Source organism: Macaca nemestrina, chromosome 7 (assembly GCF_043159975.1).
Source record: "Macaca nemestrina isolate mMacNem1 chromosome 7, mMacNem.hap1, whole genome shotgun sequence".
Classification (NCBI taxonomy): domain Eukaryota; kingdom Metazoa; phylum Chordata; class Mammalia; order Primates; family Cercopithecidae; genus Macaca; species Macaca nemestrina.
Genome location: NC_092131.1, coordinates 102,591,270 through 102,609,404, shown reverse-complemented (window position 1 = coordinate 102,609,404; position 18,135 = coordinate 102,591,270). Strand labels below are relative to the sequence as shown.

At 41.3% G+C, this 18,135-nt stretch overlaps 1 protein-coding gene across 3 annotated transcripts in view; it reads left to right on the top strand.

The window, feature by feature from the left end:
- The window catches only part of LOC105488339 (abhydrolase domain containing 2, acylglycerol lipase), a 118,837-nt gene that overhangs the window by 60,613 nt on the left and 40,089 nt on the right, over window positions 1-18,135 (top strand). For all 3 annotated transcript variants that reach the window (XM_011752287.3, XM_011752289.3, XM_011752286.3), the window contains 2 exons: window positions 5,083-5,258; window positions 8,514-8,681. In XM_011752287.3, the coding sequence (XP_011750589.1) occupies window positions 5,083-5,258; window positions 8,514-8,681 (344 nt within the window). The remainder of the gene's footprint in view (window positions 1-5,082; window positions 5,259-8,513; window positions 8,682-18,135) is intronic.

Here is an 18,135-nt window from a genome sequence, read left to right as displayed (position 1 = left end):
TATGGATTAGTAAAGAAGTAGAAGAGACTGTTCCTACTTTCGGGGAGTTAAGGGTAAAACATGCCCAGATGCTTCAACTCAAGAATAGCTTTAAAAAATACAGACAGAAAGACATGCAAATTAGTGTAGTAAAAATGGAATATTCTGTAAAACATGGAGAAAGCAATGAAGTTTTACTATAGGATTTAATGGAGAGATATACCATGTTTTTGGATGGGACCCATCAGTATTGTAAAGGTGTCAGTTATTTCCTAGCTAATATATATTTGGCGTGTTTCCAATCAAAAATCCAATTTTTTTTTTTTTTTTTGAGACGGCTCTGTCGCCCAGGCTGGAGTGCAGTGGCGTGATCTCAGCTCAGTGCAAGCTCCGCCTCCCAGGTTCACACCATTCTCCTGCCTCAGCCTCCCAAGTAGCTGGGACCACAGGTGCCTGCCACCGCGCCTGGCTAATTTTTTGTATTTTTAGTAGAGACGGGGTTTCACCGTGGTCTCGATCTCCTGACCTCGTGATCAGCCTGCCTCGGCCTCCCAAAGTGCTGGGATTACAGGCGTGAGCCACTGCGCCTGGTCTAAAAATCCAAAATTTTTATGGAACTAAACAAGTTAATCCTGTAATTTATCTGGAAAATAAAATGCTGAAATCTGCCAAGAAAATTTTGAAAAATAACAAAGGCAGCCTGCACTATCAACTATCGAAGTGTCTCATAAAGCTGTATTAATTAAAGCAGTGTCATACTGGCATATGAATAGACAAATAGATCAATGAGCTAGAATAGAGAATATAGAACCAAACCTAAATATTTAATTGAGAAATTGGTGTATATTAAAGATGTCAACTGAAAGTAGGGAAGGGATAGGCCATTTATTGTGCAAGGACGATGAGCTAGTCTGTCAGAAAAAAATGAATTATATCTTCCCTTCACTCATTTTATAAAAGTAAGTGGATTTAAGGTTAATACATTTTCTAAAACTATAGAATTAATAGAAGGAAACATTGGGAATTATGTTTATAATTGGGTATTGCAATAGCTTTTTTTGAAGCAAAATGCAAAACACAAAGGTTTTAACAAAAAAACAACAAAATCTATTGTATATTTTAACTTTATCTCGTATCACCATAAAAGATATTTTTAACTATAAAAGATATTTTTATAGCTATAAAAGATATTTTTAACTATAAAAGATTAAAAACTAGGGCCAGGCGCAGTGGCTCATGCCTGTAATCCCAGCACTTTGGGAGGCTGAGAGACTGAGGTGGGCCGATCACCTGAGGTCAGGAGTTCAAGACCAGCCTGGCCAATATGGTGAAACCTCATCTCTATTAAGAATACAGAAATCAGCTAGGCATGATGGTGTGCGTGCCTGTAATCTGAGCTTCTAGGGAGGCTGAGGCAGGAGAATTGGTTGGACCCAGGAGGCAGAGGTAGCAGTGAGCTGAGATCGCGCCATTGCACTCCAACCTGGGCGATGGAGTGAGATTCCGTCTCAAAAAAAAAAAAAAAAAAAGTACATAAAGTTAAAATATACAATAGATTTTGAGAAAACATTTGTAACATATAATAGATAATAGCTTAATGTAGGGATAATAAAAACAATACTTATAAATCAATAGAAAAATATAATAGAAAAATAGACAAAGGATATCAACAGATAGTTCACAGAAGAGAAGTACAAATGACTAATAAACATGAATCAGGGAAGTGCAAATTCAAATAAGCAACTTTTTTTCAACCATAGATTGGATCAACCTTAAACACAAGTTGAAACAAGATACCCATTTTTTGCCCATCAAAGTGGCCAGAATGTAGAAGATTAATAATGCCAATTATTAATGAGGGTGAGGAAGACAGGTACTTTCATTCAATATTGGCGGGAATGTAAATGGACCCATCTTTTTTAGAAGGCAACTTGGCAGTATCTACAAAATGTAAAACGCACATACCTCTCAGTTCCATCACAGTGCCTTCTGTATGCCCTCTCATCAGGCTTATAAGGAGGAGAGCGCAAAAGCAACGATGTCTCCTAAGGACCAGGCCTAAATTGCCACAGCAGTCTTTCTGCCACCTTCTGTAAGCCCAGACAAGCCACAGGCCAGTACAAATCACAGGGAGGGAATCTAGCTCCTGGCAGAAGAATGGAATAAGTGGAATTATTGGCCACTACATTTTCAGACAAACTACCACATAGATAGAAAAAGCGTATTCCCTCATGTACCATGCAGCATTTTTTCCGTATTTATATGTTTATATAAATTACAAAATATTCTATTGTTTTAGTCCATATTTGCTTCCTGACCTAAACCATGTGACTGGGCACCTATTGAGTTTTTTGTTTTTAAATTTTTTTCTTGTGGTCTGTGGATAGGTTGTATAAACAAACAACTACACATTGAACCCCACCATAGTAAATGCAGTCTAAAAATTCAATTTGGTAAACCCTGGTGTTGTATTATTATGAAGTTAATTAAAAACAGTGTTTTATCAGTAGGTGGTATTGTCATAAAATCAAATCTTGTGAGACTTCCACTGTGTATAATTGATCTTACACTGAACTGAGAAAGTCCCAAATGATTCTGAGGCAATTGATCCCTAACACACACACACACACACACACACACACACACACACACACACACACACACAGAGAGAGAGAGAGAATTATTGCACCCCACTCTGAGAATGGGGTTAGGTAGGCTGGAAAGAAGACAGTCACCAAATGCCAATCATGTAATAGCTGAATTCACATTATTATGGCACATATTATTTTAAAATATATTTTTGTATATTTTAAAAACATGTATTTGTCCTTTTAGATTTACTAAGTGTCTGTATATTCTGTTCATTGAAGCAAATCTCCCCTAGGTGTGTAATGTACATCCAGTGCTCTGGGGATAGAGCTAGAGGTGAATGAGCAGTGGGAGGGGTTTGCTTGAAAAGAGTTTCTAAAGTGATCAAGTCACCTGGGTGCTAGGACAGAGCTGTGCACGGAGAAGGGGCAACTCCCCCAGCAACCTGATTGGAAGTGAGTCTTGAAAGACAAGAAATAGCTGGCCCGAAGAGACGCTGGGTTTGAAGCAGCATTCCAGTCAAAGGAGACAGCTTGAGCAAAGACTCCTCAGATAAAAGTAGTTCAACACCAGGTGTACCTGTTCTGGGTGGAGTTGGGGCCAGTAGTTTAGGTTTATTTGAGCTTAGGCGGAAAAGTTAAGTGAGTACTAGGGTGTAGCCAGCCTCCTAGGCCAAGTGAGGACCCATGCAGTGAAGGGTGGGGGCCAGGCTTGTGTGTTGAGATCATCCCTCCATTGGCAGGTGGATGATGGAGTAGGTGAGAGCAAGACGAGAGGCTAGGAGGCTGCTTGGGGGGCTGCTGCCAAGATTCTGAGGAGGTGACCTGACTCTAAACTGGGAATGTGGCATCAGGACAGTCACATGTGTCATCATTAAATGTGAAATCTTTGAATAGCCAAAAAGAAATTTTACTTTATTCTTTTGTTCTATTTTCTGAGATTATATTGTATTCTAAACATGTTCAGAAGGTAGGCATATGAAATTTACTCATTCTTTTGACATTTTTAAGCTTAGCATATTTCCACTTTTAATTTATATTATAAACAAAATTTTCTTTAAACTTTACTCCAGGAGTGATCAAAAGTTTGATTTCTTGGATAGTCCTCTCCCTCTATGCAAAACTTATTATCTAACTTGGTTGTCTGAAATCCTTTATAAGTTCTGTATCTAGATTTTGTGTAGTGTTTGGTTGTCCAATTGACATTTTTATAAGCTTGCTTTTTGTTACTGTCATAATCCACTCAGCTCTTATAAATGCCTTTGCCTGCCTTCCAAATGCCATGGCTTTTGCAGTGATATTTGCACCTGTGGTGTTATGCTGGCAAGTGACTTCATGTCCTTAATGTCTTAAAATACCCTTTCCTCTCCTCCCCTCCCCCAAAAAGGAAGCTTATCTGGGGACTGGTTTGCTTAAGGTGATAGCTTCACTTCTCTTAACTTTGTGTAGATTTCATTAATTACACATACAAGGAGTAAATCAAAGGATTTTGGGGATCATCTGGTTCTGTGAGAAATGATAGGCAGGAATTGACAAGTAGGTTAAGGTAAATTATTAATAAAACACTCACCGCTGCCATATAATACAGAGGGCAATGATTGATGTTACTACCATTTTATATTATATGACTCCAGTTTATGTAGGATACAAATCCTGGACAACAATCAAGCTTGGGCTAAAAGCCATGGCAAGTGAAACCAACAGCAGTTTCAGTAAATGGAGTCATCTTGTACTGTGGTTGTAAACCATAATCATTTCTTAGTTGTAACTTGGAACATCTTCTTTTCCTGGTAATTAACTATTTGTGATTTTTGCACTTCCTACCAACGCCTAGAGTCACTCTGTGTTTTTACAATGGACTGTTGTTAGTGAGGCTTCATGCCTTGCTTAGGCTAAGAAGCCTTTACCTTTAATCAACCCAACAAATATTTACACTGCACTGCCCTTACAGCACATTCTCTGGAGCATAGAGTAGTGCCCTCACCCCGCAAGGCACTTACAGGCTCTTAGAAGAATTTGCAGCCCTTCCCAGTGTAACTGAGAGCAGCAGGTTTGGCTAATGGAATAACCGCTGCAGCTGTGGCCTGTCTTGTTAGGGAAAGAAGTGAGCATTTAGTGAGTGTAGGCACTGTGCTATTTCATATACATCAGCTCCTTTAATAATGAGCTAACTTGTCAAGTTAGAATGTGTCCAAAATGTATCACTTGCTTTCTTTTTATTCTATATTATGGAAATAACCCATGTTGAATTACTTAAGAGTTACCCTAAATTGAAATCCTCTCTTTATGTACATGTCCTGGCTGATTTCTAAAGCTAATCTGATGCAGAGTGTATTAGTAAATGGGGAAAGGCGGTAAATCATGGTATGGATGTAATGTAATAAAAACCTCATGTTTATGCTTTGTGTGCAGAATTTGCCGGGAAAAAATAGGTTGAAAGACTTTTGCTAAAAGATTTTTCAGAACATTGCTCAAGGAATGTAGCGAAAATTGACCTCCTTTGTCCTTTCTTTAGATACATTCCACCATTGATCTGGGGGAAAAGTGGACACATCCAGACAGCCTTGTATGGGAAGATGGGAAGGGTGAGGTCGCCACATCCTTACGGGCACCGAAAGTTCATCACTATGTCTGATGGAGCCACTTCTACATTTGACCTCTTCGAGCCCTTGGCGGAGCACTGTGTTGGAGGTGAGCTGCTTTAGATTGTATGGTTGGGCCATCACTCGGAGAAGGAGCACTAGTCAGTGGAGAGCACAGCACAGTATGAATACTCGTGCCACTCACTCTGCCCGTGGCATCGGGGGCTGTTGGGAAGTCTGCTGGGATTCATCACTTAGGAGCAGCCCGCAAAGGTTAGCTTCAGCATGTGTTTGCCAGTCACCATGTAAAGCTCTTCAGAACTCATTGTAGAATAGTTTTTAATCCTCTTGTGAAATACAGAAGCTTGATGTAAGAGGATGAGGGAGTGCTTGGAGCCCAGGCACCCCAGGACCAGGTTTCTGGGTTGATAACAGCAACAGAGGCCAGACCATTCTCAGTGCTTCGTGTATACTGTTATCTCATTTAATCCTCAAATAGTGCTGTGAGGCTGGTATTTACTATCCCTACTTTACTGATGAGGAAACTGAAGCTCAGAGGTGCAGTATAGGCTGGCGTTTGTTGGATAAGCAGTAGATAAAAAGGCTCTCAGTTTCCCTTTGCTTAGGTTTCCCTGGACAAAAAGACACATTAAGGTCGTATCTATCATGCAATGATGTAGGACACCTATTTCTGAGAAATAACTGAAATTTTCATTGCTGCTGGAATTTGGCATTGTTCTGTCTAGCCTATACAATAAGCATTCATTCTAAAATGCTTCATAAGGAAGACTTTTGAGGAAATGGAGTTAGGTACAAAGCATCCTTTTGAATGCTATTTCTACCAGAAGTGAACATGTCTTTTGCATTATGTAGTATTCCAAAGCACCTAGTTTTTTTTTTTTGTTTTTTGCTTTTGTTTTTTTTTTTAATAGGAACTCAGAATTTATTTATGGGTAAATTCCAGTAAACATACTAGGTATTTAAAGTGGTTAGAACTGCTAAGTAGCTGGTGACAAAGATTTAACTGATATTCCCTCTGCCTGGAATGCTGGTCCCCAGACCTTCACGTGGCTACCTCCTCCTTGTCATTCAGGTCTCAGCTCAGACATCACCTCCTCAGAGGGACTGTCTCTGACTCCCCTAACTAAGGTTTCCTTCTCAGTAAATCCATCACGCCTTCCTGCTTTAGTTCTTCATGGTAGCTTCTACTCTCTAAACCTATTTGTGTGCTTGTGTATTATTTATCTGCTAGAATGTAGGAATCCCCAGAGCCCAGAATAGCTGGCGTCTAATAAACGGTCATGGAAAGGATGAATACATGAATAGATGAGGAGTTCACATTGTGTTTATAAATCTGTAGCTGGTTTTTCCTATATTTATTTAAATATTATTTAAAACAGTTAAATGTTTTCTTTCCCTGATTTCTAATGCTTTTTCTTCTTCTACCACTAAAGCACAAAGTTTAGTTTGACCATCTGCTCTTCCTACCAGGACCAACATGGGAAGTTGAAAAGGGCAGAACAGTGATTCCTCCTTGTACTTGCTCATGTTTTTCCATCACTCCTGCCCCCAGAAATGACTGACAAAGGTGCTTCCAGGGAAGGCAGTATTTGTACCTAAGACGTACTCTAAGAAAAACAGCCCTTTTCCCCCTTTTCTGATTTTTTTTCTGACTATAAAAGGAATAAGTACTCATTTTAGAAAATATGGATAACACATTTAAAAAATAAGAATCACCCGTAATTTTGTCACCCAACATATATTGTTAATGTTTTGTTCCATTTTCTTATAGTTCTATGCATTGTTTTTCCAAAATTTGAATTATCATACATTATATTATAAAGACTTTCCCATGTCATTAAAAATCTAAAAGTCTTCAAAAACACAATTTTAATGATTGCTTAATATTCTACAAGGTGGTCATATTATAATTTAACCATTCTATGTTTGGGCATTTAACTTAATTACAACTTTGTAACTATCAATAATTATGTCATCCTTCATCAGAAAATTTTAGGCAGGATTTCAAGAATTGGAATTTACTAGGTCAAAGCTTATACATTTTATAAAGAGATGGAGTCTTGCTGTGTTGCCCAGGTTAGAGTACAGTGACTGTTTACAGATACAATCATCGTGTTCTACAGCCTTAAACTATTGGGCTCAAGTGATCCTCCTGTCTCACCCTTGCAAATAATTGGAATACATACATGTGTCACTGCATCCAGCACTTTACAAAATTTTTAAGGTTCTTTATGCATATTAGACAATTGCTTACTAATTCACATTTCCCTACCAGCATTAAGAATTTGTAAATTTTAAAAATCTTAATTTGAACAAAAATTATAATCAGATTTAATGACCGAAGCACCTCTTTTCTTTTAAATAAAAGTATATATTCATATTTTTAAGTAGGCAGTTCGTACTCATGATAGAAAGTTCACAAGGTACTGACAGTATACAGAGAAAGTATCTCGCTCTCTGTCCTCTACTCTCCATCCCTACCCCAGCTCAGTGCTACCCACTCCCAAGGTTCTTGTGTGTGATTCCAAAGATAGTGGATGCATTTATAAATACAGATATCTTTTTCTCTTCACACAAAAGGCAGCATTATTATAACCCCTTTCTGCATTTAGCATTTTTTTTCACTTAATTTATAGAAGAGCTTGCCACATCAGTGTATATAAAAAAGTCTCATTATTTTTAAGGGCTTCATAATATTTCATCACTTAGATAGGCAATAATTTATCCAACCAGACCCCTATTTCTGGGCATTTAGATTGTGTTCAGTCATATGCAAAAGGATATATATTGCATGATTGAACACAACCTAATACATATATATTATTTTACATATGTACAGTTACCTCTGTAGGATAAATACCTGAAAGTAAAATTGCTGGGTCAAAGGGTCTGTGCAAATACCACTTTTTATTTTTTCATTCATTCATTCATTCATTCATTCATGTAGAATTTCTTACAGAAATTAAGAGTAATGTTCAGGAACTTCTATAGCGATGTGACAGAGTTAATTTTATATTTGTTGAATCTTATAGTAGAAAATTGAGGTTTATATATTTTTCATTTCATTTTTCTAGTAATTAACTTTTATTGTCTTTTTCAAAAGTATGTGTTCATGACTTACTGGACATTTTCAAAACCAACCCTTCACTATAAATAGCTTGAGAAACACTGATACAGATATAGACAGCTCCAGCTAGAAGGGAAAAATTCTTCCCCAGAGAACTGAGTGAAAGATGTATGTTGAATTCCCTCCCCCTGTTTTCTAGGCCAGTGAAGTGTAATTGTGTCCATTTATCATGTCATATTTCTTGGATACATCGGGATCTCTTTCTCTACCCTGTAGATGATATCACCATGGTCATCTGTCCTGGAATTGCCAATCACAGCGAGAAGCAGTACATCCGCACTTTCGTTGACTACGCCCAGAAAAATGGCTATCGGTGCGCCGTGCTGAACCATCTGGGTGCCCTGCCCAACATTGAACTGACCTCGCCACGCATGTTCACCTATGGTAAGCATGGCTAAGTGGAGTCCTCCCTTTTTCTGCAAGTGTGCTGCTACTTCTGCTTCTGCCTTGGTTTTTTTTTTTTTTTAAGTTTTAAACCTATGCCCATCTGTAAGAGATGGTAGGTTACATGGTTATATCAACAGCCAACTTGTACTGGGCATTGATGATGCCATGCCTCACACCAGCCTTTGAGATGGGCACTGTAACCACCCTCACAGAGGCAGAAACTGAAGCTTACAGGGGAAAGTCTTGCCCAAGGTCCCTTAGCTAGTAAGAGTCACAGCAGGGCTGGGAGCCAGGTAGATCGGGTAGCAGAGCTCATGCCCTTCAGGACTGTGCTATTCTGATGCTCATTCATCAGGACTCTTGTGACTGGTGGGCAAGGGTGTGATGAGGCATGTGAATGTCAGTGGGAAGGGAGCCTGGCACAGTAGCAGCTCACTGGATTTTAGGTTCCTGGGGAACAGTAACTAGATCCCGTATTTAGATAAATGCTTCATTTTTTTTTTTTTTTTTTTTTTGAGACGGAGTCTCACTTTGTCGCCCAGGCTGGAGTGCAGTGGCGTGATCTCGGATCACTGCAAGCTCCGCCTCCCGGGTCCATGCCATTCTCCTGCCTCAGCCTCCCGAGTAGCTGGGATTACAGGCGTGTGCCACCATGCCCAGCTAATTTTTTGTATTTTTAGTAGAGACAGGGTTTCACCATGTTAGCCAGGATAGTCTCGATCTCCTGACCTCGTGATCCACCCGCCTCAGCCTCCCAAAGTGCTGGGATTACAGCGTGAGCCACTGCACCCGGCCGACAAATGCTTCTTGATTTGGATTAAAATTGTGTGTTAGCTGGGCCAGGTGTGGTGGCTCATGCCTGTAATCCCTTCTCTAGTAATTAATTTTTATTGTCTTTTTTTTTTTTTTTTTTTTTTTTGAGACGGAGTCTTGCTCTGTCGCCCAGGCTGGAGTGCAGTGGCGCAATCTCAGCTCACTGCAAGCTCTGCCTTCCGGGTTCACTATGTTTTCCTGCCTCAGCCTCCCAAGTAGCTGGGACTACAGGCACCTGCCACCACGCCCAGCTAATTTTTTTGTATTTTTAGTAGAGGCAGGGTTTCACCGTGTTAGCCAGGATGGTCTCAATCTCCTGACCTCATGGCCTGCTCACCTTGGCCTCCCAAAGTGCTGGGATTACAGGCATGAGCCACCGCGCCCAGCCTTTTTATTGTCTTTTTCAAAAGTATCTTACCGGACATTTTCAAAACGAACCCTTCACCATAAATAGTGCACTTTGGGAGGCTGAGGCAGGTGGATCACTTGAGGCCAGGAGTTCGAGGCAAGCCTGGTCATCATGGCAAAACCCTGTCTCTGCTAAAAATATAAAAATTAGCTGGTACACGCCTGTAATCCCAGCTATTCAGGAGGCTGAGGCATGAGGATCACTTGAACCCGGGAGGCAGAGATCATACCACTACACTCCAGCCTGGGCAAGAGAGCAAGACTCTGTCTGAAAAAAAATAATAATAATAATAATCCTGTTTTAACTAAGGGTCTGGCTTCTGGACTACTTGTTCTTGATTCTTATTAGCTCTTTCTTTAGATTATATATGCACACATAAACATATCTATCATCTCACCATAACTATAATTTTCTATTTCCTCAAACTACCCTTCTGTCTTTATCAATGTATACATAGTTTTTATTTATTGCAGTCATAGCATGTATATCTATGGTAATTTATTTAAATAGCTTTATATTCACCAACATAAAGATGTTTAATCTTTTAAGAGCCACATTGCTGTTACTACTCTGTTATAGTTTATTTAACTATTTATCTTTGTAGGACATATGGATTATTTAAAGGTTTTCAGCATTTTAAATAACAATGCTATAAATACTGTATCTCATACATAGAATTATTTTCTCTTTAATGACCTTGGAGTAAATTCCCAGTAAAATTGTGGAGTCAACTTTTTTTTTGCATATTTGTACATCTTGTCAGATTGACCTCCAGCAAGATCATTCCAGTTACATTGCCACTGGTAACATGCAAGGGCACTGTCTCCTATAAGGGCAGGTGAGGGAAAGTCACAGGTATGGAAGCATGAACAGGTACACCTGCTTTGTGCCAAGCAGGGTTCTGGGTGCACTGAATTCATTTCCTCTTCTGTATTCACACCCACAACTGAAGATACCCATTTTACAGACTCTGTTCTGTTCAGCAGTTTGGTCAGTAGCTTGAAAATATAGGTGAATTCAGCCGAGCACAGTGGCTCACACCTGTAATCCCAGCACTTTGGGAGGCCAAGGTGGGCAGATCACAAGGTCAGGAGATCGAAACCGTCCTGGCTAACATGGTGAAACCCCGCCTCTACTAAAAATACAAAAAAGTAGCTGGGCATGGTGGCGGGTGCCTGTAGTCCCAGCTACTCGAGAAGCTGAGGCAGGAGAATGGCCTGAACCCAGGAGGTGAAGCTTGCAGTGAGCTGAGATCAGGCCACTGCACTTCAGCCTGGGTGACAGAGCGAGACTCTGTCTCAAAAAAAAAAAAGAAAAGAAAATATAAGTGAATATCCAGATTTACAGACAGCACAGGCACATGGGGAATAGTGAGTGTGTGGTAGACAGAATTGGACCCAAAAGTCAGAAATAGGCCAAATCAAACACAAAGAAAACAATGGGGAATAATGGTAAGGTCTTGTGCTTGGATATATAGATTGTCTATACAAGTAGAAGATCGGGAGGCATGGCTTGGCTGCAGGGCCAGGATGGAGATTTGGGAGCACTAACAGTACAGTGTGCCAACAATAATACGAGAAATGTCAGTGAGAACACTTAATGTGCACCAGACACAGTGCTGATGTCACATGTAGGCACAATCTCTTTTATCTCCACAGCAACTCATGGGACCATAAAATTCTGATGAAAAAACTGAGGCACAGAGAGGTTAACTGATTTGGGCAAGGGCACAGAGCCAGTAAGTAGAAGAGCTAAGAGAGGAGCCTGGATCTGGCTGCCAGAATCATCTCAGCGATAGCACAGTAACTGGGTCTGTATGGTCTAGGCCTCCCAGGCCCAGAGTGCTGTACTGTGCGGCTGTAGGCCAGAGAGACCAGATTGGAAGGCGTTACCACACCAGGTCAGGGGAGTCCAGCGGCCGAAGCAGCAGAGAAGAATAGGTTAAGTGAAGGCCTTGCTCCCAGAGAGTACCTGGGTCAGGAGACAGGCTGTGGATCCAATGCCCTAGCACTGCCACTGATGCTGTGTGTAGCTCGAGCAGTTTCTTAAACTCAGTTCCAGATTCTTCAGCTGCAGTAAGGTGGAGATACAATTAAATGTGGGTTACTGACGACTTGGTAGGCAGTTGATTAACATATAGTAAACATTTATTGTATGTTAGGTTCATTATTTTTGTTTTTTTTTTTTTTGTTTTTGAGGCAGAGTCTCACTCTGTCACCCAGGAGGGAGTGAAGTGGTATAATCATGGCTCATTGCAGCCTCAACCTCCCAAACTCAAGCGAGCTTCCCACCTCATTTTTTAATTTTTTGTAGAGACAAGGTCTCACTATGTTGTCCAGGCTAGTCTCAAACTCCTGAGCTCAAGCAATCCACCCGCTTCGCCCTCTCAAAGTGCTGGGATTATAGACGTAAGCCACCATGCCAGCCAGGTTTATTCTTATTCAAATACTTGAAGGTATATTCATGTTGGTGAGAGATTAACCATGCTCTTTGTGACCCAGATAAATAAGATGTGTTCTGCCGGGGAGATGTGAGTATCGTTAAAGAATTACAATACAGGGCTGGGCACGGTGGCTCACACCTGTAATCCCAGCTCTTTGGGAGGCTGAGGCGGGCAAATTACCTGAGGTCAGGAGTTTGAGACCAGCCTGGCCAACGTGGTGAAACCGTGTCTACTACAAATACAAAAATTAGCTGGGCGTCGTAGCAGGCACCTATAATCCCAGCTACTTGGGAGCCTGCGGCAGGAGAATCACTTGAACCCAGGAGGCGGAGGTTGCAGTGAGCCGAGATCACACCACTGCACTTCAGCCTGGGTGACAGAACAAGACACCGTCTCAAAAAGAAAAAAAAAAATTACAATACAGCATGATGAGTGGACTAATACGCGGGCCTGGTGAATATGCTGCAGCAGCATGGAGAAACCAGCCTGGATCTGTGGGCGAGGAGTCAAGTTGTGGGAGGAAGAATTCTCGCAGGAAAGGCATTTGAGCTGGGTTCTCAAAGATGAGCTCCTGAATGGAGGCACTCATAAACAGTTGGAGTTTATAGACAGGGGAGTGGGCTGTGGAAGGGCAACCCATGCAGAAGAGCAGCATTCACGGCTGCCTTAAGAGCACTCTATGTTTGGGCTGAGGAGCTGCCTGTGAGCATGAAAAACCCTTGGAGATGAGGTGAATCCATCAGGGGAGAGCTTCAGGCCCCCAGTTTTGAAAATTAACTATCTCCTTTAATCTGTGGATGGTGTTGTTACATTTTATTTCATCAGAATTTTAGAAGCAAATTTCTGTAGTTTATTATACTTTAGAAATGTTCTAGAAAGACAGGTTACCTAGAAAAAAAATGAGTGTTTTCTTCTAACCATACTATTTGTTTTTTTGTGTGTATCAGTACATGTTTTACTTGTTAATAATTTCTTTTAACCATTGGAGGATAAGATCAAACAAATATGACATTAAAAAGATCAGAAATCCAGAATTTGGATGCTTTGTTGAAATGTAAAAATTAAAACATCTTTGGTAGCTCCAAAGAGCCGAGAGAGAGAAAGCGCTATTGTTTTGTTAGGTGCTATTGGTGTAATTTTAGTTTAAAATAATGTTTTTAGTAAACTTTTTCCTGGGCTGGTGGAAAAGGAGCAATCCTTCACCAAAGGTGACCTAACACATTAGAGCAAAGCGCATGCTTGTTACTTTTGACTGGTCGATTGAGGTAGGTCCACAGTTAACATGCTAGAACCGGAAACCTTTTATCATAGTTAATCATGTCCTCATGTAAGTGTGTTAGCTGTTGATGTGTGGGCTTTCTATACTTTAGTACAAAGATCTTTGTCAACTTTTGTTTCTACACCCAGTACTGTTCTCAATTTTTAATTATTGTTGCCTTGCAATAAGGCCTGATATCTGATGGTACCAACCCTGACTCATGGCTCTTTCAGAGTATGCTCTTGTCTCCCTACCTTTTTTTAAATTTGAACCACAGAATTAATGTATCAAGTTCCATGTTGAGTTTTTGTATTAGTCAAGATGGACTAGATTATGCTGTGGAAGCTAACAACTTGGATCTCAGTGGTTTAAAACAATTGTTTCTGTCCATACTAACCATTCATTATGGCTTAGCTGAGGGGCCTCTGTCTCCATTGTTATGATCCTCACTCAAGGAACCAGGCCCACAGAGCATCTACCTGCTGAAACATTTCCCAAGGGTAGGAACAGTGTGGCTCTTGAAGCTTCTGCTCAGAAATGACAGAGGTCACTCCTGGTCACAATTTAGTGGTCAAAGTACAGTACATGACCAATCCTAACCTTAGTGGGGTAGGGGAGATGCATCCTTCCTAGAGATGGAAAGTAGTTATTGGTGGTGAACTCTCGCACAGCTTATCACAATTTCTGAAGGGGAACTTTAATATATAAATTCATGTAGAAAAATTTATAATACTTACTTTTCTCATCCAGGAGCATGACCTTTTCCTTCAAGTCTTCCTTTATTTCTACCTAAAAGAACTTCTAGTTCTCTTTGTGTAGGTCAGTTTGTTGTCAACATTAGAATTCCCCACGGGAGCTCTTAAATACCAGTGCCAGTGGCTTAGCTCTTGGGGAGTCTAAGGTACAGCCAAGATTTTTCAGAGCCACAGATATAGGTTTTATTTCTTGTTCCCTCTTTAGTTTTATTTTTCTATTTTTGCTTTTTTACTTTTTATTACAGACAATATGCAGAAGTAGGGAGAATAGTAGAATAAACCCCAGTGTACCCTTTACCCAACCTCAACAGTTGTTCAACTCATGGCCGATCTTGTTTGCTTTATAAACTACTATTTTCTTGCATCCCCTCTCAAAGATTGTTTTGTTTTGTTTTGTTTTGTTTGTTTTTTTTTTTTGAGACGGAGTCTCGCTCTGTCGCCCAGGCTGGAGTGCAGTGGCCGGATCTCAGCTCACTGCAACCTCCGCCTCCCGGGTTCACGCCATTCTCCTGCCTCAGCCTCCCGAGTAGCTAGGACTACAGGCGCCCGCCACCTCGCCCGGCTAGTTTTTTTTTTAGTTTTAGTAGAGACGGGGTTTCACCGTGTTAGCCAGGATGGTCTCGATCTCCTGACCTCGTGATTCGCCCGCCTCGGCCTCCCAAAGTGCTGGGATTACAGGCGTGAGCCACCGCGCCCGGCTGTTTTGTTTTATTTTATTTATTGACACAAGGTCTCACTCTGTCGCCCAGGCTAGAGTACAGTGGTATATAATCTCAGCTCACTGCAACCTCTGCCTCCCGGGTTCAAGTGATTCTCCTGCCTCAGCCTCCCTAGTAGCTGTGATTATAAGCACCCGCCACCACACCCAGCTAATTTTTGTATTTTTAGTAGAGACAGGGTTTCACTATGTTGGCCAGGCTGGTCTCGAACTCCTGACCTCAGGTGATCCACCCACCTCGGCCTCCCAAAGTGCTGGGATTACAGGCGTGAGCCACTGCGCCCAGCCTCAAAGATTATTTTGAAGCAAGCTCCAGACAGCCTGTCTAGTTTCACCTGTGACTATTTCCAGTGTGTATCACTAAGATACACAGGCTCTTTGTAAACTGTCTTCATTTGTTAGGACTGCCATAACAAAGTACTACAGTGGGAGTGGCTTATACAAGAGCAATTTATTTTCTCACAGTTCTGGGGCCTAGAAGTCCGAGATCAAGGTGTCAGCAGGGTTGGTTTCTTCTGATACCTCTCTTATTGGCTTGTAGATGACTGTTTTCTTGCTGTGGATTGACACTACAGTCACCTGTGTCTCTGTCTGATATCTCTCTGTGTCCTAATCTCTTCTTGAAAGGACACCAGTCATCCTGCATTAGGGCCCACCCTAACAACCACATTTTGGCTTAATTACATCTTTAAAAGCCTTATCTCCTACTACAGTCACATTCTGAGGTACTGGGGGTTAGGACTTCAGCATATGAATCTTGGGGGAGACACCATTCAGCCCATAATACAACAGAAGCACAAGGGCATCATCACAACAGAAACACTTAAAACAGTATTCCTCAAGAGCAATTCAATTTCCCCATTGTCTTTCTGCTTTTTTCCATTTTAATTCATTTGTTCAATTTAGGATCCAAGTCCATATATTCTAGTTGGCTGATAGGTTTCTTATGCCGCTTTTCAATCTCCTTTCCCGCGTTTTTAACAGGTCCCCAACCAAGTAAGCCTCTCTTCCAGGTGGGATCACTGGATGTGACATTGGGGGAGTTCTCTGGATCCCCAGGACATACTGCAGTCCACCATCAAGCCCCCTGTTCCCACCCTGAGTATATAGAAATTCCAGGCACTGAACTCCAGGGCCTGCTAATCCCAGGACTGCCCAAGTTCTGTTTGGAAGGCCCTTTTGTGGTCTTCACTTGGCTTCTCCTTGTCATCCAGGACTCAACAAAGATGTCACCCTCTGAGAGAGCCCTTACTTGACTCCTCTCCCCCATCTAAAGTTGCCCCACCCCAAAACCCCGTCATTATCTAATGCCCTTCCTTACTTTCTTCAAGGCACTTAAGATTTGAAATTAAGGATTTGTTTTCATAATCTGTGAAATTATTTGTTTATATGTCTGTTATCTGTCTCTCCATCCGAAAAGTTCACTCCCTGAGAGCAGGCAGTTTTTTGCGCTCCCTGCTGTAGCTCCCCAGTGCCTAGAATCTTGCTTGGATGATAAAAAGCACTCACTGCATCACTGTTTACTGAATGCCTACTGAGATGGGAACTGGCAGTTTGTGGATGTAAGGCGATACTTTACAAACTAGTACATCCCAAACCATTGTGCCCTACATGTGAGTTTTCCGTTAGGCAAATTGCCTCTTTTTTGAGCAGATGTCAGGCATTCAAGTCACTGTGAATATCCTTTGGGCTTTTTGCAACTGTGATCTTGACCAGAAGAAAACTAAAGAGGGCATTAACATGAAACTCTATATTCTTCTCTTCCTGTTATGCACCTGCCTCGGATCTCTCTGAGAAAATTGTAAAGGATCTTTTCCCGTTTATCAACCCAATTCTGTTCCAAACCACATAAGCTTTGCTAATGTGATTAGAAATTGTTGAAAACAGATCTGCCTTGCACAGAATTTCCTAAATGGATAATTACGCATGCTTGTGATTTAGAACCCTTCGCGCTGCCTTTGAAAGATAAATTCATTAAGGAAGATCCTTCATGACAGCAGTTACCATTTATCTCACTCTAATGAGTGCCAGGCATGTGCTTTCATTTTACATCACTTGATCCTTACTGCCTCAAAGGTAGGTTTTAATTAGTATCCCCACTTCACAGGCTTACAGAGGTTAAGTACCTTGCCCTGAGTCATGCGACTAGTGAGTGGCGGAACCAGCCTTCAATCAGTGTGACTCTTAACCCCAACTCAATACCACCTCTGTGGTAGTGTTCATTTCCTATTTAGGATACTCTTCATTAGAATACTGAGGAGCAGGGGTGATGTTTCATTATTTAAAAAGACTTTTTCCTCACTTTGGTGGTAGTGGTCATTACTGTTCTTACTGATACCTATTACTTACATAGCATCTGCTGTGTGCCAGGCACTGTTCTGAGTACTTTGTAGGATATATTAAATCAGTCACCCCCCTTTTACAGGTGAGGAAACTGAGGCCCAGCAAAGATGACTAACTTGCTCCAAATCACAGAGTTAATGAGTGGGCAGCCCAGGCTTCAAACACAGGCAGTCTCACAGTCTAGTCCTAGAATCCGTGCTCCTAAACAACAGGCTCCATTGCCTCTCCGTGTAAGAGACTAAGGAGTGAGGAAATAGTTTCCCAGTCAGATACATTTTAGGTTTAAGGCAAAATAGCATCTAAGAGCATCTCAGAGCCACAGAATTGGGCCTGTGGGTTTGGTCTTTGATCTTTTGTTCATCCAGCATCCTCCAGACAATGTTGGGGCCAGCCTCTGCAGTGGGAATACAGGTGTGAGTTCGAGTCCCTGCCTTCAGGAAGATCCCAGTCTATGAGGAACTCTCACCATCTAGTTGGGGAAGGAGGGTGCACAGTCACAATTAGTCTAAGCTTATTGGCTAGGTTTGTCCAAAAGGAATATTTACTAACAGCAACCTTTTCACAGACAGGGACCAGATCTGCATTTTTAATTTTTATATTATTGTGTGTTAATCTCCTCTATCTAGTGTATCACTTAGAGAGAGATGGTCAGGAAAGGCCTGGATAGGGAGATGACCTGTGATTTAGAGTCGAACAGCTGAGGGTTTGACTC